Source organism: Miniopterus schreibersii (genome assembly GCF_964146895.1).
Source record: "Miniopterus schreibersii genome assembly, chromosome: 22".
Taxonomy (NCBI): Eukaryota; Metazoa; Chordata; class Mammalia; order Chiroptera; family Miniopteridae; genus Miniopterus; species Miniopterus schreibersii.
In genome coordinates this window covers 2,241,592-2,265,029 of record NC_138124.1, presented here as the reverse complement: position 1 = coordinate 2,265,029, position 23,438 = coordinate 2,241,592, and the positions used below count along the sequence as shown (strand labels likewise).

At 46.9% G+C, this 23,438-nt stretch overlaps 1 protein-coding gene across 11 annotated transcripts in view; it reads left to right on the top strand.

Annotated features, from left to right (window-relative positions):
* Window positions 1-23,438, top strand: part of TJP1 (tight junction protein 1) — a 135,902-nt gene that overhangs the window by 92,890 nt on the left and 19,574 nt on the right. For all 11 annotated transcript variants that reach the window (XM_081124514.1, XM_081124517.1, XM_081124510.1 and 8 more), the window contains 15 exons: window positions 1,988-2,112; window positions 2,798-2,900; window positions 4,278-4,554; window positions 7,196-7,299; window positions 7,851-8,019; window positions 8,544-8,691; window positions 12,868-13,007; window positions 14,211-14,316; window positions 16,465-16,615; window positions 18,264-18,372; window positions 19,284-19,503; window positions 19,778-19,962; window positions 20,060-20,155; window positions 21,986-22,068; window positions 22,944-23,154. In XM_081124514.1, the coding sequence (XP_080980640.1) occupies window positions 1,988-2,112; window positions 2,798-2,900; window positions 4,278-4,554; window positions 7,196-7,299; window positions 7,851-8,019; window positions 8,544-8,691; window positions 12,868-13,007; window positions 14,211-14,316; window positions 16,465-16,615; window positions 18,264-18,372; window positions 19,284-19,503; window positions 19,778-19,962; window positions 20,060-20,155; window positions 21,986-22,068; window positions 22,944-23,154 (2,227 nt within the window). The remainder of the gene's footprint in view (window positions 1-1,987; window positions 2,113-2,797; window positions 2,901-4,277; window positions 4,555-7,195; window positions 7,300-7,850; window positions 8,020-8,543; window positions 8,692-12,867; window positions 13,008-14,210; window positions 14,317-16,464; window positions 16,616-18,263; window positions 18,373-19,283; window positions 19,504-19,777; window positions 19,963-20,059; window positions 20,156-21,985; window positions 22,069-22,943; window positions 23,155-23,438) is intronic.

The following is a 23,438-nucleotide window of genomic DNA, read 5'->3' as shown; positions in this document are numbered from 1 at the left end:
ATACCCTTGTTTATTTTTATGTGAAACTAGCTTCTTTGAGTTCTTAGAAATTGGCTTAGTTTCCTCGCGCGCGTACACGCGTGAGCTGCAAAACATACCTGCTGCTTTCTGACACCTGCTATCTCTGTGCCCTTTGTACACTTCGATCTGGAACCTTCTCTTTACTTTGTCTCTGTTGTTCCTGCCCCACTTCAGTTTGATTCCCCGCCAGCAGCACCTCCTGTGGAGCCTGGGCCCGGAGGGCCTGCAGCCAGTGTTGACAACTCTGAGGGGTCTCCCTGCTCCAGGGGACTCGGGCCCCACTGCAGGCCCCTGTGCTCAGCTGCTGTTGGCCTGCGCCAACAGTTGTCCCGCCATTCTTTCCAGCGAATGCTGCTTGTTTTGGGGTTCTCAGGTCTTGGGAGTGTCAGACGCCCATGGCTTTCCTCCCATGTAGATGTTGGGGTCACAGGAGTAGTCTCACAGTTGCTTGTCCCCACCTCGAAGACCAGTGTCATGGAGCTTGGTGCCCACATTTTCCTCTGTTTTATGGTTTCAGAGCTTGCGATCAAGTCTTCAGTCCATTTGAGTTAATTTTTGTGCATGGGGCGTGGTCTGGTTTCACGCTGCTGTGTCTGTGCGTTGGCCTCGTGGGACCTTGCACGGGGATTGAGTTACACTGAGGGTCCCCGTGGTCGGCTCCTTCCCCCAGCCGGGGTCCTCAAGGCTCGTCTCTTTCGGAGCATCAGTGCGTCGTTTCTTTCATTGCAAATCACACTGCATTGTACTCATACGCCACGTTGTGTTTGTCCATTCGTCGGTCGGTGGGCATTTGGGTGGTTTCTGCCTTTGGCTGTTGGAAACACTGCTGCTGTGAACTCAGGGGTGTAATTACAACTTTGTACCGATGTGTGCTTTCATGTTCCTTGGATATAGGAGTGAGATTGCTGCTGTTTATTCTCTTTTAAGGACAGAGTTTTTTCTTTTCCTTTTTTTAAAAAAAGTGTCTTTATTGATTTCGGAGAGAGGAAGGGAGAGAGAAGCACCAGTGATGAGGGGCATGGATCTGCCTCCTGCACACCCCCTGCTGGGGTTCGAGGCGCCTGCACCCGGCCTGTGCCCCCATGAGAGGCAAACCACCAGCTCCCGGATCCTGGGTCGGTGCTCAGCCGCGAGCCACACCGACGGGGCTTTTCTTTTGCCTTTGCCACTTGAGTAGGTTTTGGGGTGGAAGTGAGGGGCATGACGCATGTCCAGTCCATGGCGGGCGCGGGCGCCGCTGCAGACAGACACGTGGAAAGACACCGCTCTGGTGTGGTTCTGGAGCCCCAGGAAAACGGAATTTCTTTAGATTACTCTGCATACTTCATTTCCTTTCTAGGACGGTGTGGATTTCTGTGAGATTAGGTAATTTTTTGATAACTTGGAAATATTTTGAATTTTTTAATTTTTTAAATTTAAAATATGTTTTAAAATGTTTGATAAGATTTAATATATTTTTCCTACCGTATATAACATGAACATTATAGCATACTACTTCCAAAGAGATTGTAGCATAATTGAAGTGACGTTTGATCTTTCACAGCCATAGATATTTTATTATATGACGTGGCGCTGGTGCGTGTGCTAATTCAGCCTGTCATTCTATGAATTCGTTGCCATGTTTGTGATGATCGCATGGGGGTGCTGCCAGTGCCCTCAGGAACCCTTCTGATAATCAGAAATACACTCAGAATTTCAGTGTCAGAATTTCAAAATGCATTTTAGTTCTTAAAGAACGTTCATGTGATCGGCAGTTTTTCCTATTCTCTTCTGCCATTTAGTTTATTAGAGCATGCGCCCCATACCAGGCTAGGCCATTGTGTGTAACCATACAAGCGAATGAGAGTGGGTCACAGATGGAATGAAGATTGGGATTTTTGCATTTTAATGTTTTTGCTTTGCTGAGTGTGACGTAATGAAGAGTTATTTTGCTCACTAGTAACATTTTACTGTGATTAATACCTAGGCTCCTGGGTTTGGATTTGGAATTGCAATATCCGGCGGGAGAGATAACCCTCATTTTCAGAGCGGGGAAACCTCCATCGTCATTTCCGACGTGCTGAAGGGAGGACCTGCCGAGGGGCAGCTGCAGTAAGTGTGTCTTCTCTGGGCGGCTGTGGCACAGCACGTCGCCAGCCTGGGTCACTGGCATACTGTTCATGCAGTGGCCACCCAGGAAGCTCCTTCAGTGCGTAAACGTTTGTCCCTATCTCGGTCATAAAGGGAAAGTGAGTATACCAGCCTTAAATAGAAGGTCGCTGTAGGAACGACCGTGGACGGAAAACTTGTACTCAGCTTTGGGTGGAATCTAGCTTCTGGGAGCCTCTCATCCTGAGTAAGATTATCAAGGTAAAAAGTGGCAAAAGATATAGTAGCAAAAAAGTAAGAGTAGATTCAGAAAGATGAAAGGAAGGCTGGAAAGACAGAGTATTTATTTTTTTAAAAGGGGGGAATAACTTCCCAGCTCTGTGACATAGTATCATTTATGCCCTGTACTTGTACCACCAAAATTACTTTGTGTGTTGTGGTCCCTGTTCCCTCCTTTGGGAAACATTGTGTTAATTGTTTAAAACAATGGTGCTCTGTGGTTAGCTGTTTGCTAAATGTGCAGTGCGGGAGATCTGAAATAAAGTTTGACATTTTATCATTGGCCTGAAGACAGACAGATTAATTAGGCCATAATGACAATATTTTTTAGAAGTCCTCATCTTGAACATATCTTCACAAACTTCCCTGTCTTTGTCTAACATGACGTTCTGATGACTTTTGTCCTTAGGGAAAATGACCGTGTTGCGATGGTTAATGGAGTGTCCATGGATAATGTCGAACATGCCTTCGCCGTTCAGCAGCTGAGGAAGAGCGGGAAGACGGCGCGAATTGTAAGTCTCTCGCCTTTCCTCTTGGACAGTGCCAGCTCTGTTGTTGATATGCTCTGGCGTTTGCATGTGTCCTTCCTCTTTGCGAAAAGGAAACCCGTGCGGTTGTTCTGAAGTTAGTCGTCTTTGTAAGAATGTGTCTTCTGATCCCGGGGAGCAGGCTGTCTCGTCACTGGTGTGCTTATTTTCTCAAGCTCAGATAGCAGGATTTTTTCAGTTGCAAAAGGAGGGGGGGTTGAATGGTTATTTAACCTATTTGTGGCTTAAAGTTTCCTTCTCTTTAGGTACAAGCGACATTGAGTCTTGGCTTATAGTCTGAAATATACAGGGTGGGGCAAAAGCAGGTTTATAGCTGTCAGTATGGAAAACAATACAGTAATAAATAATAGTACAAGCATAAACCTCCTTTCCCCACCCTGTTTAGCCCTGTTTTGTTAAAGGGTTTGTTTAATGGGCAGGTTTTCCATTGTCCCTTGAACACACACCATCAGCTCCTTTCCTACTTACTGTGAGAGTGTGAAGAGAAAGGGGTAAGATTGTCCTGTAGAGTCGCTCAGGGTGCATCTAATGGTATTGTTGTAGTATATCGGTGGAATCTCCTGTTTTGTGTTTCTGTGAGAATTTGTTTTTAAGTAAGGGAAAAGAACACTGGCCTCCAAGCACAGTTAAACTAAGCAGATGTGGTACAGAAGGGATGTAGTAATGTAAAAGTCGTATTTAAAATTATACCCAGCTTCAGGACAGGGAAAATTGAACCAGTTACAGAGTCATTGAGGAAAGAAACCGAAGAAGAACCTTACACGTAGACCGGAAATTCCGAATCGGGGAGAGAGGGGAACCGAAAGCAGTGTGTGTGGAGGCGGGACGGGGCCGGCAGTGGCCCTGACGCGCGAGGCTGGGCATCGGTGTGGAGCAGAACTAGCTGATCCCTCGAGGGCCCCGGGGCCACGTGGGCCTCCGCCCTGATGGATGCCGACGTTGTTGAGGAATCAGCTGGGGCGTGCAGGCTTGCTGTGGTTTGGTAGCAACTACAGTATGTTTTTGGTGGTGGAGTATAGCTCCCTATTTTTTATTCAAACCACCAATAATTAGTGATTTTCCTTTAAGCCTGTGGTTATTACCCCTAGAAGGTGTCTCTGAATTAAAGCGAGGCCTTTCTTCGGCCCTCTATTCCAGAGTTGGTTCTTAAGCAGACCTGTTTTATCAGGAGAGCAGAGAACCCATCTGTTATGGAAATGCATTCCTTAGTCATTTGTTGTAATCATTCATTATATCTTTCTGGTAATTAATTTAATTACTACGGCACCAGAAAAACGTAGTTTTCCTTTCTCTTGGGACCTGAAAGCAGCCAGCTTATTTCGTGACCTTTCTTGTCTGTAGACCATTCGAAGAAAGAAGAAGGTTCAGATGCCCGTGAGCCGCCCCGAGCCCGCGCCGGCGTCTGAGCAGGAGGAAGACAGCTACGAGGAGGACACGCACGACCACAGGGGCAGCCGCGGGGCCCTGGCGGGCAGGCGGAGCGAGAAGAGCTGGGCGAGGGACAGGAGCGCAAGCAGAGAGAGGAGTCTGTCCCCGCGATCCGACAGGCGGTCTGTGGCCTCCAGTCAGCCCGCCAAACCCACCAAAGTCACGTTGGTCAAATCCCGGAAAAATGAAGGTATCCCTGCCACCTGGCTTATCATTTTCGCGTGGAAAGTCCGACACCAAGTTTAATGAGAGCGGTCGCGCCAGCTCCCCGTCTTCGCTTCTGCTGCCTTGGCATCCATGCTCCTGTGTCCTCTGCTGTAGGCCAGCTCCTGCCGCGACAGGCTTCAGAGACGACCTGTTGCCCCTCCTTGAGTCATTTGGTTGGATTTGTCCATGGTTGGATTTTGGATTTCTTGTTGTGATCAGAACAGCCACACACATTGTGCTAACAAGAAGTGCCCACCACCAGGTTGAAGCTCAGCGTTTTCCTTGGCGGTTAGGATTAGTAGTAGCATAGCCATGGGGAGGGGCAGACTGTTTTTTCAAATGGAGAGGTTGAGGGAAAGGGCCCTTAGGGGCATTTCTCTGTAATTGCGGGTCTTCTGTAAAAAATGTGAAGCTGAAGCCCAGCTGCCCCCCACTGCATCACCTTTGATAGAAAGGAACCAACTGTGGGGATGCCGCTCAGGTGCAGAGGAGCACTTAGCCTGATCGTTCGCTAGAATCATTTTCCACTTAGCAGAACCTCGGGAGGCCGTCTCCGCGGCGCTCTGCCTTAGTCAGCTGCTGCTGGTGGCACAACTTGCTGCTCCGCCCGTGCGTCTGTGTCCCGTGTCCCAGCTGACTGTTGGGCACGGCCACTTAGGTCTGTGTGGGTCCCTCAGACTCAGCCCATCTCAGACGAAACTCACATCTCCCTCTTACAGTTTCTGATGTTTCTTAGGAAGTATTCCACTGAATATATTCCATCTACCCAATTTCTCACGCCACTCACAGATGACGCGGTGGTTACCCCCAGTGTTTCCTTTCCCCTCACTCCCCTGTGCCCAGTTAATCCATCCTGACTCCCTGAAGTCCACTCCTAACTGCCCCCTCTGCCTTTCTCCACTGCCCCACCCTCGTCCAAGCTGCCATCCTCTCTTCTTCCAGCTTTATCGAGGTGTAATTGACATGGTATAAAAATACATAAAGTTGTATTTATTCACGGTGTCCAGCCTGATGGTTTGGGGTATTGTGTGCGTGATGAAATGATCACCACAGTCAGGTTACTGAATTTATCTCACATGGTTGCCCCGTGTGTGTGGTGGGCACCATCACGTCCTGAGTGGACGCATCCAGCCCCACGAGGTAGCGCCTGCAGGCCCCCCGGAGCGGCGTCCCGGTTACTTGTCAGCCCCAGCTCCCTGCCCGCGTGACTTCAGCAGACCTGTCAGGTCTGCCCTTTGTGTGTTTCGGTGCATTTGTGTTTAACCGTCTGTCTCTACTGCCTCCCCCGCCAAACACACACACACATCCACACCCCCTTCAGGTTCAGTGTGAGTGTTTCCACTTGAGCGTTAGCCCAGTTTCAGCGTCAGTGCCCGCAGGACGGCCCTCGTGGGCCCGTTAGCCCTGCCCGGCCCCTCTGAACCCTCCGTCGCGCTCGTGATTGCCGCGGCGGTGCCGTGTCCCCTCTGACTGTCAGTCGCCAGAGTCCAGCCACTGCCTCTCACGTTGCGTTTGGTCCCTGCTTCCATGCTCACCCAAGGAACTGCGTGGGGTAAATGAATCAGTTACTCTGTAAGGAGTATTTTGGAGTCACCTCTGCGCTGGTCATTTATAACCTAAACCTTGAACATGGGCCATTTCTTCTGTATTTTTCTGTGATGGGACGACAGCCATTTCCAAAGCACACAGTAGATGGCCTGCACCCCCCAGACAGTCATGTCCCTTTTTCACCCCAACGCTTTTCCTGCCTGGGAGTACTCTGTATATTTGCCTTAAGTTAAACTGTAACTGATGTAACTTTCGGAAGTTCAAATAGCAGTTCGATTAACTTATCTCACATTAGAAAGTTTTCTGTTTCCCATCTTGGTTTAGTTTAGTTTTGTTTAAATGCAGTAAGACTTACGAGGCCTTGTCTCCCTCTGACAGAGCTGGGAGCAGTCCCTTTCCTGGCATTGTGTTAAAGTCTTGTTCTAGTTAAAGAAAAAATAAAATCTACAGCTTTGCAGACCCGGGCAGCTCTCTGGACTCTCCTGGTAATTTCCTCAGCTCTGCCCGCGTCCCTCGCCCCGGATACAGTTCTTTTGCCTCACTCCTGGACTCTGGGTTGGCTGTGGAAAGGACAGGGGTGCATTTTCCTCCAGCCCCAGCCCCCCGGCTGGCTGTAAGCCTTCGTGTGCACTAATACCCAGTAGCCTGTGCTAATTAATGCTCCTGGGTCTCTCTCGAGGGCCACAGGTGTGTGGGGTCAGAAAGAAACACTTCTGCTCCAGGACCCGGGGAAAACAAAACCAGGATATGCTTGGTAACAGGCCCTCACTAAATCCGTCAGCCTTTCCTGGCTTTTCAGACCTCAGCCAGTGCGCCGTGCGGAGCTGTAGTCACCCCGCTCCCGAGAGCTGCTGTGTCAGCAGAACGTGTCAGAGAGGAACGGCCTCCCCGGGGCGGCGTCTCCTTGGGGAGCCCGCGCTCGCCCTGCTTTCCACTGAAGGGCAGGCCTGGTGGTGATGAAGGGAAACGCTGTCTTTGCAGGGGGACCAAGCATAAGTTCTTGTTACTGATTATGTTTTAAAACTCTTGAAGTGTTTAGGACTTTACACTAAAGACACTTAAATATGTTCTTTCAGAATATGGTCTTCGACTGGCCAGCCATATATTTGTAAAGGAGATTTCACAGGACAGTTTGGCAGCAAGAGATGGCAACATTCAAGAAGGCGATGTTGTGTTAAAGGTACTCTCTTCATCTTCCATTTCGATGAACGGGAACAGAAGACAGGCTCTAGTGGGAGCACATTTGAAACAGTTTCCCAAACAGCACTAAAATTCCGTGTTTGCGGGGCTGGATCGTTTGCCACTGTCCGTTTTTATGCGTCAACACTGATGCTTTCTCAGGCACAGAGCCATTGGAGAAAATTAGTCCCTGTGAATTTGTCATTCGCTCGTAGCTACTTGGTGGGGAGATATGTCTCTCCTTATTTGATGAGTGGTTTTGACAGCTGCTCTGGATGTTGTTGAAATGCTGATTCTGTTAATTTGCTTATAAGTAATAGAAAGTGACAGGCTTTGGGGATGCTAGGTTGGGTTTTCCGACAGTAACCGTGTAGTAAAGGTTTCATTACTTCAGGAAAGAGGAGGACTTTGATAATATAGCGCAGTGTGAGGGACGTTTGGGTTTTACCACAAGCCAGGGAGTGGCGCAGACATTTTTGTTCACTATAGACTTAAGTTGGCATTTGTATTTGTGTCATTTACTTTCAACCTACAGTTTCTTTTCTGTTGCAGATAAATGGTACCGTGACTGAAAATATGTCACTGACAGATGCAAAGACATTGATCGAGAGGTCTAAAGGCAAGCTAAAGATGGTAGTCCAGCGCGATGAGCGGGCCACCCTGCTGAACGTCCCCGACCTCGCCGACAGCATCCACTCCGCTAACGCCTCTGAGCGAGACGGTGAGGACGGCTGTGTGCAGGTTCCCTTCAAGTGCCTAGTTTCTTTCGTAAAGCGCTAGGAAGATTGGACGTGTTCGAGTGCAATAATTTTCTACAAGCCGGCCACCTTCGAAATCTAACAATTAACAAATATGTATATGTAGTTAATTTTATTTTTCCCAGTTTTATTGAGAAGTAGTTAGCATACATCAGTGTGTAAGTGTAAGGTGTACGGCGTGATGATTGGTTTACACACTGTGAAGTGATGACCACGGTAATGGGGTTTGCTGAGATCATACAGCGTCTGTCCTTGCCTGACTTCTTCACTCAGCATAATACCCTCAAGGGCCATCCATGTTGTCACTGGATGTATTTTTTCCGTGGACAGCACACCACTGTTGATCAGTGGCTGATGAAGTTGCTGCTTAAATCAACCATTTATATGAAATTTTATTTAGTAGCTTATCTCCATTATCATTGGAGGACCTCAGATTTTTACTATACTCATTTCATGGGAAAATAAATGGTGCCCTTTCATTTAACAGACATCTCAGAAATTCAGTCGCTGGCATCAGATCATTCTGGTCCGTCACATGACAGGGCGCCCTACCACAGCCGGTCACGATCTCCTGACCAGCGGTCGGAGCCATCTGATCATTCCAGACACTCGCCACAGCAGCCCAGCAGTGGCAGGTAAGCACCCTCTCCTGTCCAGAATTAAGTAGCATGTGTGCTGGGTACTTGTTTCTAACATCGCTTACAGAGAACACTAGGAGACAGGTTTTCTTCTGATTATTCAAGATTATGTCTATTTTTCTTTATCAGTTTAGATATTTCTTATCTAGAAAAACAGAGGTCAGTCAGACTTTTCCTTAAAAGGTCAAATAGTAAATATTTTAGGCATGTGAACCATACAGTCTCCTGTCACTTCTCGGCTCTGTCTTTGTAGCCCAAAAGTAACATAGACAATATGTAAATAAACAAGCACAGCTGTGTTCCGATAAAACCTTATTTATAAAACTGGTTGGCCCACAGCCGCAGTTTGCTGACCTGCATTAGAAGGTGCTAGTGAGCGTACATAGCCTGCTGCTCGGGGAGGTTAACCATAGTCGGAGTCCTTCTCGAGACAGATAACCTGGACTTTGGTTTTCCTTTTAAAAATACACTGGTGTTTATGCCAGAGGGTCTGCAGTGCTGGTAGGGTGTGCCTGACTTGAGTTTACATTGTCTTTGGGGTCACATGCATGTTTGAGAATCTGAAGAATGTGACGACCCTTATCCCCAGAAAAACACTCATGTACACATGCATGTAGCATTTTATGTAAAATTCCTGGACATCCCCGGCTTTGTAGGCCGCCAGCTAACCTGTGGTTTAACTACCATCCACATGGAGATCCTCTGGAGACGCTTGAAAACTTGAGTCCAGATCCGAACAGTTTGGGATGAGAGACGGTCACGCGGGACCTGTGGGCATCAGGTGACAGCTCAGGCCGTAGAAGCGTAGCATTGCTGCGACAGTGGGGAGAGGGCCGAGAGCCGGCCCGGGGCGCACTCTGAGGGGTGAGGCGGCCGGGAGGACGAGGAAACAGGAGACGCGGCCAGGAGAAAGCTTTTCTTTAAGGTTGTTGAAAACCATAGTGACACAGCAGCTCATGTGTTTAGGTATTTGTGAAGCCGATGTTCTCTGAATTTCAAATTTTAGATTTATAAGTTATATTAATTTTCAGGTTGTAATGATTTTCTTGAAAAGCAGTTATGTCACATGCAAAACTGGCTTATTTTATAACTGATTCCTACGAGCTGCTGCAGGATGATACATTAATTCTAACGGTCCTCCGACAGCAGAGACGTTGCCGGGGAGGGGTTGCTGCCGCGTGCACAGCGATAGAGCCGATGCTGTTGATGGATGGCGAGCAGCCCACACTTAACACATTGCTCTCACCCAGGGGCCGCGCTGGCATCAAGCAATCGGGACATAATTTTCCTTTTTAATAAAAAAAAATATATATTCATCAAAAACTTGACACCACTGTTTTTGCAAATTCTAAACCTTAGAAAGTTCTTTTCGATCTCAGCATTTTTTCATTTCGATTCCTAAACACTTGGCTTCTGTAACTTCAACTTAGAGGTTGAAGAGGTTTTTAAAAAAGGTTAACTTTTTTCATAATATATTAGGATTCTTTACTGTTCGTGGGAATCTCGAGTATTCTCTTGGGTAACCCAGTTATATGAGATTTTTAAATAAAAATATTGAGTCGCGGGCCCTGTTCTCAGTTCGCCCGAGGTACAGGCGAGGACTCCTTTCCCGTCTGAGTTTCTGGTGCCATCTTCTAACCTGGGGACTTCTGGTGAGAACGTGTGGCACGTCCTGAAGGAAAGATGGTGCTCCAGCCACAGGAAAACCGCGTCTTCGTACTATTCCCAAGTTTCATGCTGAGAATTTAATTCCTAAAAATCCAGTAACTGGTCTGTAGGCAGGATGTAAGCTAGTGCCAGTGGCTTAAAGGTTTCACTGCTCCCCTAGAGTCAGTGTCAAAACCCAAACACCTGCAGGTTTAAGTTAGAGGGTGCCCTGCATTTTCAGGAACAGGGTGGATATTTTATAACCGTAAAATCCTAGTGTGCAAACACTGTAGGACCTTCATACCGGCTTTTTTTTTAGTTATTTAGTCTTGTTTGTGGAACTGACCTTGTTATGTAAATGTCATTTAAATTCTGTTTTTGAAACAAGTGATACAAAAATGACTTGGTCTCTGAGAACAGTCAGAGCTTAGTGTGTAGAGAGGCCTGGCTTGCCAAAACTCTCTTTCTCGATTCCTGAATGTTTTTGTGTATCTTCAGGATGCGCGGTTGCCCGCTGAGAACACCGCCCTCCTGTGCGGGGACTGCTCTGGGTCCCGGCTGCCGGTGGCCTCCCGCGCGGCCTTGAGAGTGGCCCTGCGGCCCTGCCCTCCCTTCCCGCGGCTGAAAGGCAGCGGCCCGCAGGACAGTCGCAGGGAGTGAACCGGTCGCTGCTGCTGTGGGGAGGGCGCGGAGGACTGGTGTCTTGAGTTAGGCTTTCACTGGCCTGTCGTAGGGGCTGGCATTTAACCATCTCCGAGATTTCCTCCTGGAGGAAGTGACCTTAAGCCGCGGTGTCCCGGCCGTGTAGTTGATAAGAGATTGGCGCCAGATTAAAACTCTTGACTTTTCGAGTCTCTGACCTTGCTGGTTGGAGTAAGGTTAATTGCTACTTAACCTTCATGGGACAGAAATCTACAGAGCATCCCCTTGTCACGGCCCACTGATGTTCCCCTGTGTGGTGTTCTTCTCTTAGGGAGGGAGGGTTATGTGGGCAGAGTTCTGAGAAAAATTCATGAGCTTGTTTCTCATTATAATCAGCTGAGCAACGGACCCTCACTGTTGAATAGAACGGGGGCCCCAAACTACAACCTGCTGCCTAGCGTTGCAAGTAAAGTTTCATTGCAACCCATCCTGCACTGGCATAATTAAGGTTACAACAGAGGCGGCATGGCCCACTGCGCCATATACCGAAAAGTTTTGCCAATCCCTGGTCTAGAATGTTAAAATAGTTTTGTTTTTAAGCTAAAAAACAGTATATGTGTAGAGCGAATGATTAGACTGATTTTCCTCCTAGCTTGAGGTGTTTTTTTCAGAATTGTTTCAGAGCCCACTCCGGGCCCAGACTTGGACCTGTGTGGAAACAGTTTTAATGTGACTCCTGGAATACTTTAAACTGTAGTGGCTCTCTTCACATCCCTGTTGACAGCACAGTCTGGGTCTGCACGTGTCCTTGAATGGTGCCTCCATCTTTTGGTAGATAACAGAAATGCACTACAGAGAGCATCGATTTTTCAAATACTAATCGTATTAAGGATGTAATAGAGTGATGGGAGCCCCATCACTTGAAATGTCATTTAAGTCATAATAATTGTATTACGGAGGGAAAGGTGTTAGACAGTCTGGTGTGAAAATTAGCCAAAGGTGAAAGTGGCAGCAGTTTCGTGCGCTGCATGGATCCAGAGTTTGGTTGTCACTGGAGAGGACATTCAGATTAAAATATTACAGTTGATGCTTAGTTATCGAGATGGCAGTTATCATGAATGTCAGTCACATTTTAAGTTTAGAAAGTGTTTCTTTGAAGTTATAGGAAAGAAGAAAATTAATTGAAATGTTTGTTTTTGGATCTTTTCAAAGCAACTAGTCTGCTTGTTGCAGAGCAACAGAAATATCTTAGGACCGTTAAAATTATGTCGTTCTTTAGTTCATTCTCTTTAAAATGCTCGTATTTGTAATACATCAGTTGCATTTTTTAAAGCAAAGAATGCAGGGAGGATTTCCTGCCATTATATTCTGAGGCGCCTAGACCAGTTTGGGGGTAAAGTTTAATTGTACCTATTTAGTCTCAGACTACGTGTATGTGAGATTTCATTATGGACACAATGGCTGACATTTTTGAACTTCTATAATTTAAAAGTTGTACATTCCAGTTTTTTCTAAAAGACTTCTACTTACGTACAGCTCCTTTAATGTGTATGTAAGTTGACATTCGCGCACACCCCAGGGAAGAGTCAACGGAACATGAAGATGGAAGCCTGGAAAGTGCCTCGTCTTCCCTGTCGGGAGGAGGGGAGGGACTTCGCCAGCAGGAGGCGCGGCCGCTGTGGCTGCGCTCCTTCGTCTTCGGTTTGTGACACTGCTCTCTCGGTTGCTCTGGCAGTGCCACTCTAGTTCTGATTACTAGTTTTTTATAGTATTTTGAGAGCTGTTGGAGCAAGTCCCTTGTCATTGTTTTTTAAAAACGATCATTTCTTACGAATGGCTTTCACAGCCGTCTGCATGCTCATTTTCCATTTTATGAACATCTAGTCACCGGAGCAGAGAGGAGGAGAGAGTTTCTAAACCTGGGACCGTCTCGACCCCTGTCAAGCACGCAGAGGACCACACACCCAAGACTGTGGAAGAAGCGATAGTTGAGAGAAATGAGAAACAAGCCCCCGCTCTTCCAGGTAAGCCTCGCGGGACACCAAGTCCAGAAAATGTTACCCTCAGATTAAAGATTCACGGCGATTTAAGGGAGACAAAAGGGACTGCCATCATCATCATCATCATTACTATTACAACTATTACTACCTGTGTTTGGATGTTTCTGTATTTGACTTTCAGCATTTTCTTATTGGTGAAGGTTGGCATCGATCAGTAGGCATTCGTGGATTTTTTTCTTAGATAGGAATTAGTCATGGTTAACAGCTACTCACAGTGAGGAAGGTTGGTTCTCCAGCACCGCTTGTTGAAAAGAAACAGAGCCCTAGCCGGTTTGGTTCAGCGGTTAGAGCATCAGCTTTTGAACTGAAGGGTCCCGGGTTCAGTTCCAGCCAAGGGCACATGCCCATGTTGCAGGCTCGATCCCCAGCCCCGATTGGGGCACATGCTGGAGGCAACCAATCAATGTGTCTCTCTCACATCAATGTTTCTCTCTCTCTCCTCCTCCCTTCCCTTCTCTGGAAAAAAAAAAAAAAGTAATAAATAAATAATAAAAAGAAATGTTAGATTGGCTTAAGAAAAAAAATGTTAAAGTTATTTGCTTATTGAAAGTGTTTTCATAAACACTGTATTAAGTGTACCTTGTAGAGCTGTGTATGAGATCAGACATAAGAATCAGCAAGGTTTAGAGATCTGCTTGCTTGAAAGGCCTGGAGCTTTTGGTTCTAATGTCTGTTAATCCTTTTTATAAGATCTTGTTTTTGCTCTACCTGTTTAGGGGCGGGAATGATGGATATTTAAAAATAAAGGGGCTCGATCCCCAGCAGGGGGCGCGCAGGAGGCAGCCGATCAATGACTCTCATCATTGATGTTTCTCTCTCTCTCCCTCTCCCTGAAATCAATAAAAACATATTTTTAAAAAAGAAAAAAAATATGCTGAGCATTTCAGTGTTCAGAATTTCAAAATGTATGTTCGTTCCTAAAGAACATTTGTGTATTTGGCAATTTTTACTATTCTGCCATTTAATTTACTAGAGTGAAAAAAAATAAAGACATTACAGTTCATAATTACGCCACACTTGATCACGTACTATACATTTTCCACATCAGGTTCTCTGAACTTACATATTTGGCAAACTTCCTTGTTTGGTTATTTCACTGGTTGCTTACATTATTATTCCACTTTTTAATAAGTGATTTCTGCACCGTTTCAATTTTCTTTCTTTTAGAACCAAAGCCTGTGTATGCTCAGGTTGGACAACCAGATGTGGATTTACCTGTCAGCCCGTCTGACGGTGTCCTGCCAAATTCAACGCACGAAGAGGGGATTCTCCGGTAATGCGATTTAAACTTGCGTCGTCTCCTCTATCCATTACTGAGCATTCAAGTGAGAGTTCAGTTGCAAACCATATCGCATATACTTTTTAAAATAGTGTATACGATTAATCCTGTGATTAGGGGTTTTACAAGTTATTTATATGATAGAATCAAATTAGAAAACAACAAAGGAACTTTCTGGATGTTTACTTTTTTCACCACTATCTCCTACCTGGTTTTTAGGTTGTGAATTAAAAAATTAAAAAATTGTTTTCTGCTTAACCATCAGATTTTCCACAAGATTTCTAATTCCGTAGTGTTAAATAAGTACATAAATAAAATTAGCATTCCTCCATTTCAGGGTTGTTGGCGTTTTGGCCAGATTACTGTTTATCGTGTTTGCATGGTGGCCTGTTTAGTAGCATCCCTGCCACTAGCTGACAGCACACACCCCTCCGCCCCCCTCCAGTTGTGACAACCAAAAGTGTTTCCAGACACTGCCAGATGTGTCCTGGGAGCAGAGTCACTCCTGGTGGAGAGCCCGCTCTAGGATAGTTAGCATCTCTAAGTTTTTGATATTCTACACCTTTTATTACTTTATATTCTATAGGCAATGGGATCGAGATCTAAAAGTTATAACTAGATTTCAAACCATCTTGATTATTAAATTAGTTTTGTGTTGCCTCTGTGGTCAGAGGGACATGTTGTGACACTGAGACTGAGCCTGAAGCTGCCTTCGAACAGTGGTTTTTAACAGCAAATTTGACTCATGAAGGCAGACGACAGTCACCACGTTTACTTGGAGGCTCACTGGGTCGGTCAGTGTTCCAAGAGGGTTCCCCGGGGCCTGGTGTTGTAAGGACTTGGGGGCCATGTTTCAGAGAGCTCCCTGCACACTTGGTTCAGAAGATGAGTTTGTTGATGAGCTGTTGGGCTTGCTGGAAAAGTCAGGTAACCTCACAGGGGACTCAGCCCTTCGTGATCGCCAAGCCACCAACGCGGGCAATGAGTGACCTCGTCTGACCAGGAGGCTCTTAGCTTTTGTCTAGATAACGTGAGTCCAGACGAGGAAACCGACCGTGAAGGCCTCGTCAGTTCTAAAGGCTAAGCCGGTTTAAAGGGACTGGACAGCTTCCCTTTCCTCAACTCATTTATTTATTCGATTTGTGTGTTTTCAGTTAGATTCTAGTGTCTGATAGGTTGCTCATTGTTGCTCGGTGAATAAAGAGGAAAGGGACTTTTTCTACACTCATGTCAAAATAGGCAGAAGAGCTTCTTGGCGAGGAGTGTGTGGTACGGAAACCCGGCAGGTAGTTGGTAGTTGGGCGTGTGGTGTGTGATTCATTCCCACGGGGAGCTTGCACTACGCGCTGCTCCTGCCGGCGTTCTCCTAAGGCCACCTCCAGGCTGGGGTTTGAGGAGCGCCACAGGTTGTGACATCACACGGGCTGTGGAGGCTGTGCGTGCATGGACTCCCCCCATCCTCTCTAGCGAGGAAGGGGCAGAGGCTGAATGCTGAATGCCTGTAAGGTGGCTGTTTCAATGCAGGGGGGCTGCAGAGTACGTGATCTTCGTGGCCACTGAGAGTCCACGAGCCACCAAGTTTCAGAGCCCGGCCATGGGCCGTGGAGCCTGGTGCCTGCTCCCTGGTGTTAGGGAAATTCGTAGTCGTTTATGCTCCGTTTCCACCTGTATAAAGCAGTGCTTCTCAGTTGTTCAGTAGAGGTGCTGTGGTATGAATTGGGTTAGTAAAAAATGGGTGTTTTAGCCACTGGGAATGCAATGCACCCTACCTATAGAATCAAGACCCTGAGACTGGCGGGAACGTTATTTACATTGTGTTATAAAGTAATTGCATTATAAAGTAATTATATAATGTAACTACACTACATTATAAAGTAATCTTAGAAATTAGTATGTAAATCAGTACTTGCGTATTAAATTTGGGTATCTTAAAACTTATTTTGTTAATCAGAAAGTAAAAGAAAATGCTGTTAAATCTGATTTGTTATTCTGTCACTAAATTTTATTCGTAAATTAGTGGTGTGGGGCATTTCAGAGATGACGGTCCTTTATTTCATTCTGAATTTGGTTTTCATTGTAGCATGTTGCTCTAACTTTTCAAGCCTCTCTTAACTGTTTCAAATGAGATATTTGTTTCAACAGGCCCAGCATGAAATTGGTAAAATTCAGAAAAGGAGATAGTGTGGGCTTGCGGCTGGCTGGTGGCAATGATGTCGGAATATTTGTAGCTGGCGTTCTAGAAGATAGCCCTGCAGCCAAAGAAGGCCTGGAAGAGGGTGACCAAATTCTCAGGGTACGTCAGCGCCCCAGCCCCTGGGGGTTTGAAGCACTTAGAACCCTCGCGAAAGGCACCCGGCTCGGCAAACCTGTTGAACTAAGTAGCGCGTAACCGACATCACCGTCCCTCGAACCAGCTAAGCATTCAGGTGACAGACCCCACCAGGTCGTGGGTGTGCTGCACCCGTCACCTCCCATTCCTGCCCTTGCTCTTGCTGACCGATGCGTCACCACCATGGGTGATGCTTTCGTCTCATTTTAGTCATTGGTGGTGACAAAACTACAAGACAGACTGAGTCCTAGATCCCTGTGATAGGCACCTTTTAGTTCAACTAAACATTCCGGCTACCAAGACTTCTGTCACGAGCCACAACTTGCCAGCCGTCCCCATGGCCCTCGGGGACTGCCTCGCCCCGGGTGACGGCTCATGCACAAGGAGATGGCTGGCCTGCCTTCCTTCCTTGTTTCTTTTTATGGTCTTTTCCACAGTGTGGCCAGTAACATGGGCACATCTTTACCTGTCTCTTCTCTTCTTTTTCAAATATCCAAACTCCTGTTAGAGGAGCCACTTTAATCAGAAGTTCCGATCTGTCAAGTGTGGGTTTCTGTGTGCTCTACTCACCCTGGCGTGGTCATTGCCTCCTCGATTCTGGCACCTTCCTGCCTGCAGGCTCCCGCCTGCCCATGCCCGGGGTCGCCTCTCCTGGCTCCTCAGCTCTCCCCGAAGGCCTCATTTCTCTCCTTTGCTTTTGCACCTGTCGTGTGCCTTCCCTCCTGCGTCCCTTCGGCCGTCGCTGTCACAGAGCTGAATAGTCTGGCTTCCACCTTAACCACTGAGAACCTGAGCTTCCATGAGCAGCCAGGGACCTGGTGCCCCTTTATTTCCTCGCCGTGCTTTGAAGTCTTAAGTTACCCTTCTTGAAAAGCGTTCTTCCTTGGATTCCACAACTCTGCCATTCTGCTCCTCCTCGAATCTTAAATTCTTTTCCTGCCTTTTTTAATGATTTCTCTAAACTTGAGGGAATCTGGGCACACGTCATTTTAAAAATGTTTCTTGTTTATTTTTGTTTTGGACCATAAAAGTAGTGCATGTTGAATTTCTTTTTTTAATGTGGGAAATTTCCAAAAGACAAAAAGCAGAACATCTGCCTGTCACCCAGCGCACAGCAACTGCTGACATCTGGATGCGTCCCCGTTGGTCCTTAGGGCAGCTGCTGAGCCTGCGTCAGTCGCGCAGGTGCTCTTCCAGCGACGCCACAGCGCGTCCCCGTTGCTCTTTCTTCCCATTCCCTTCTCATTTCTTTCACAAAGTCTAGTAAAGCAGGGATCTTCGCACATTCACAGAACTTAACATTTAAAATTGTAAAACCAGGGATTTTCCAATAATAAATATTTGAAATTAGATGTAGTCTTTTGATCTAAAACCAATTGGTGAGATTTTGCAGTGGATACTCTTTAAATGAATTTACACCTTCGCTCACTTTATTTACTTGTTTTAAATTACAGTATATTCTTTTCTCCAAAGTAAAGCAAAATTTTCCCTCTTAAATAAGCTGTGATATTTTAAGTTAGGCAAACTCTGAGAATATTTGTTTCCTGTGACGATAGATATTTTTGTAACCCTAAAGTACGGCCAAGAGTAATTTGTGAAATGCATTTTACAGGTAAACAACGTTGACTTCACCAACATCATACGAGAGGAAGCCGTGCTCTTCCTGCTCGACCTCCCGAAAGGAGAGGAGGTGACCATTCTGGCCCAGAAAAAGAAGGACGGTGAGAGGCTGTCAGGGTGGGGACAGCAGGCCCGAGAAATCTGAGGGCTAACGTAGGGATTTTAATTTTCGTTTTTAAATAAGTCACTCAGAAGTCAAGGGATGTTTGAATTTGTTAATCTCACAGGGGGTTGACTTAGTTTAAGTCATCAGGGGCTCACAGCCCGACCCTGTGCCCATTAGCACAGCACAGTAACGGGACCAGGCAGCCCCCTGAAGGACCGTTTCATGTAAGTGGGGTGCCCTCCACCCCAGTGCAGGCAGAGCAGTCCCAGTATTTATTCGCCGTCAGGACCACACACAAGTGCATATGGGCAGCTTCTGAATTTTGTGCTGATGTTTTCTAGGCAATACTCTCTGATGTTTGTTAGCATCAATTTAAAAAATGCCCGATTTTCTCTGGTTAAACAGATAAACTCTTCATCTAGAACAGGGTTCCTCAGGCTCGGCACTATTGACATTCGGGGTTAAATATTTGGATATTTATAACATCATTCGTGGGCCACACAAAATTATGAGCTTAAAAATTAGCTATGAAAAAAGCTCTTAGATGTATCGAATTTCGAGTCCCTCCTGCGCAGGGCCAGACCAAATGATCTCTCTGGCAGAAAAAAGGTTCCCCACCTCTGGTTTAAATAGAAAGCTCGTGTGGCTTTGGACAAGCTGTTTGATCTGTTTGTGCGTCAGTTTCCTCGCCTGCAGTGCAGAGGTGCTGAGGTCCCATTTCTTGAGGTAACGGTGACGTAGGTGAGGCAGTTGTCCTGCAGGGCCGCGCGGTCAGGATTCAGCGTCTGCTGGACACTTGGGTTTGTTGTTCGTGTTACCGACAGCGTCCTCCCGTCCTGTGTTCTCTTCAGGCTGATGTCTTATCCCACTAGCTGCTCATGACGTTTTTGTCTTCATTCTTTCTAGTTTATCGTCGCATCGTGGAGTCAGACGTAGGAGATTCTTTCTACATTAGGACCCACTTTGAGTACGAGAAGGAGTCTCCCTATGGCCTCAGTTTCAACAAAGGCGAGGTGTTCCGTGTCGTGGACACCCTGTACAACGGGAAGCTGGGCTCGTGGCTGGCGATTCGAATCGGCAAGAGTCACAAGGAGGTGGAACGGGGCATCATCCCTAATAAGAACAGGTACGAATGGTGGCTGCGTCTCAGGACAGATTCAGTAGCGACGACAGAAGGTGTCAGTCCCACTGGGAATGTTGGTCACGTAAAGAGTTAGTTTCCATTGTCGCCGTACCTGTCATTGCCTTACTCGTACAAACTCCTCGATTTTAGTGTCACAGTTAAGATGTAAACTGCATGTGAGGCTCTATCCAGACCTCGGGCGTTTCATTCACTGTGGGTCTTTTTTCATTCTGTGGTTTTAAAAACCCTCCTTTGACTTGTGTCTTCCCCCGGGCAGAGCTGAGCAGTTGGCCAGTGTGCAGTACACACTTCCAAAGACAGCAGGAGGGGACCGTGCGGACTTCTGGCGGTTCCGAGGCCTGCGCAGCTCCAAGAGGAACCTCCGGAAAAGCAGGGAGGACTTGTCGGCTCAGCCGGTCCAGACGAAGTTCCCGGCCTATGAAAGGGTCGTTCTTCGGGAAGGTAGTTCATCCCCCACAGGCTGACCTCTACCCTTTAATGTCCACACGCCTGAGCAAAAAGCGTAAACTGTGCTACTGTCCCTTGACTTTGTCCCCAGCTGGATTCCTGAGGCCTGTAACCATCTTCGGACCGATAGCTGACGTGGCCAGAGAAAAGCTGGCGAGAGAAGAGCCAGATATTTATCAGATTGCAAGTAAGTGGCCGCAATACTGGTTAGGATGAGGCCGAGGTTTTCCTTCACTAGTTACCCCCCTGAGGGATGGTCTGGTCCATTCACTTAAGTCAAACCTTTTGTAAGTACTTGACTCGATGTGTTTAACTTGGAGGGAAACCTCAGTGGTTGTGTCCGTGTTCTCCGAGTCGCCTTTAACAACAAGAGTCGCTGTTTATGCGGCTCTGGGCTTTATAAGAAAATGCCTAGCAGACGGCCTTGTTCAATCCCAGCGAAGTCCCCATGGGGAAGTATTGGTGCGGAAGTCGAGCACCCCGAGCCTCAGGGTGGTATGGGCGGGACCACCCCCAGCCTCCAGTCTGACCTTTCCTGATGACACCCGGCCAGTGAGTCACAAAACTCGGGCTTTGAACCCAGCCCTTCCGGGTTCCAGCCCTGTGCTCGCAGTCATTAAGCTAACAAATACTCAAATATATAGAAAGGGTAATGAGAGCATCGTTCGTGCTGTCAGTTATTATTGCAGACATTTATAGCAAGAGTATAAATATTGAGGGTGGTGTAGTGCTTTAGATGCTTAATAGATTCTGCCTGCAGATTCTTTCAGTTTCACTTAGTGTGGCTGTTCCGGGGGTTTAAATATACAGACTTAGTTACGACCACTTTGGCTTACATAAGTTATATGTAAAAACACAGGTAACTTATGTTGTATGCATTCTATGTAAAAACCTTGTCACCAGAGTCACAAACGTTGCTGTGCTTTTTCGCATGGACCTTCATGTACATCGGACCCCTGAGGGTCTTGGTTAGACGTCGACCCAAGCTGCAGTTGGCAGGTCGGGCACCAGGAGGGAGGGCCAGGTGGCGGTGTGAAAGCACAGGCTGTCTCACAGTTACAAGGGAACGGCCCCTGCTCCCTGCTCCCGAGTGACCTGTGGAAGGGCTAGCCCGGGACTTGGACCCAGTCTGTTGTCACAGTGTTGCCGGTGGGTTATGGACCTGCCCAAGTGTGACCTCAGCCCTCAGTGGCTGGGGGGGCCGCGGCCAGGAGAGGCCACCTCAGTCTGGCTCAGTGTGTGGCACAAGTGGTACCATTTCTCCTGTGTCGGCAGCACGGAAGGGTTAGAGGTAGCCCCAGGCCAAGCCGTATGGGAGCCTTAGCAAAGAAAAACAAGCATTCCTATGTACATGTTTTTGTGTTTTCCTAACAGCTAATTTTTTTTTAGAACAGGAAAATAGATTGAAAATTGTTGTGAAACATGAAAAGTATGCATATTAAAACTCATTATTTTAAGTTTAAACACTTTGTTTATACCAAACGCAGAATGTATCATTTCATTCTCTCGGCTTTAATGGAAGCAAGCTCGATACTGTAAATCTAGCTTTTTCAATTGCTGTATTTGACAATTTCTCTTGGCCAAGTGAGTCTTAAATAATTTCATTCAAGTTCCATTTCCTGATTCCCTTTGAAATTTTGGTATGTTCATTGTGTAGAGTATTAGTTTTGATTTTTGGAACGAACTGTATCCAAATACTACCTGACTACTGAGGTTTGGGGGGGGGGCATTAAACCTTACACCCGAGCAGGTGCCTCCCTCGCCCCCTCCTAACCCCAGCGTCGTTGGGAAGCGCCAATCCGCCCCAGTGGCTCTCAGGGCAGTTCTGCCCCGCTGGGGACGTCTGGCTGTCTGGAGATGGTTTTGTTGTCACCGTGGGAGCAAGGGGGGGTGGAGGCCAGAGATGCTGCCAGACAGGCCATGGCACACGGGACGCCCCACAGCTGCCCGCTGGTTGGGAAAGTCGATCTAACCAATGGAAATTGATGCTCTGTCTTTGTCCTGACTGCGTGAGTAGAGAGCGAACCCCGAGATGCTGGGACTGACCAGCGCAGCTCCGGCATCATTCGCCTTCATACAATAAAGCAGATAATAGACCAGGTGAGTCACGGAGCGTTGACCTGTTGTGTTACAGGCTGTGAGTGTCGTGTTTCTGAGTGGGAGGAGGTCTGCTTCATTTGAAAGTAGAAAGTCGTTTTTCTACAATTATTATTGCTGTACCGTCCTGAAGGGTTAATTACCAGGTTCAGGGGAGTAGCATTACATGTGTCTAAAGATGGTTTTTTTATTACCGTAAAATGTACTGTTCAAATATATTAATATGTTGTGTTCACATTGCATTAGTACAGTTCTAGTTGCACTTTAATATTTGTGGTAGGGAATCTGTTTTTACTCTACAGGATCATGTCAGGAACATTTAATTGTTACACATGTAATCTAAGACAGTGATTTTTAACTGGTGAGCGGCAAGAATCTTTAAAACATGCAATACCTGACTGTTTAGTTGGGGGACATTGGCCTCTTTTCCCTTAGATTGTCACATAAAAAAAGGACAGCCAACACAGCAATAGCCATCTGGTATCCAAATTAATACTTTTTTTTTCTTCTTGGCCACTGAGGGGGAAAAAATATATTTTTTGGTGTGCCACAGAATTTTAGTAATTAGTTTGTGTGCCTTGGGATGGGAAAGGTTGAAAGTCGCTGATCTAACCGGACACGGGTAGTACTGTCAGTTGGCAAGTACGGGGGTGTCTTATAAGTGAGCTGGTTAAAAGTTGTTTGTTGGTTTTTTAAGTCGGGCTGGAAATTGTATTGATGTAACTGCTGGTGGCAGATTTTCTGCCGTGCTCCTGAGACCCCGGAGCGCAGCGGAAGGCCCGTTGCCGCTGGGATACAGTCTAGGCTGTGGCTTTTTCTGTGGGGATTCTTTACTAACTGCCGTGTACCCTTATTTATTCTTTCCTCCGTGTCTCCAGGACAAGCATGCTTTATTAGATGTGACCCCAAATGCAGTCGATCGTCTGAATTACGCCCAGTGGTACCCCATTGTGGTATTCCTGAACCCCGATTCCAAGCAGGGTGTGAAGACAATGAGGATGAGGCTGTGTCCGGAGTCTCGGAAGAGTGCCAGGAAATTATACGAGCGGTCTCACAAACTTCGTAAAAATAACCACCATCTTTTTACAAGTGAGTGTTTTCAAGGCCTTTCAGCTTCAGTGTCTGGGCAGGAGCACGTAGGCAAACAGGTTCCGATGCTGAAGCTCGCCTAACCTTGGCACGGGAGGCTTCCTGCTGTAGCTCAGGTCCCATTTGACGGGCAGGAAATGCCCAGCGCCCAGATAGAGATTTCCGGTGGTGCCCTCAAACGCCGTCTTTCAGATGGCTCAGCAGTGGTGGGTGAGCTCCAGCAGGCTCAGTGAAATCTGACTTTGGGCTGTGTCCTGGCTGTAAAACAGTGTCACTCCTTTACT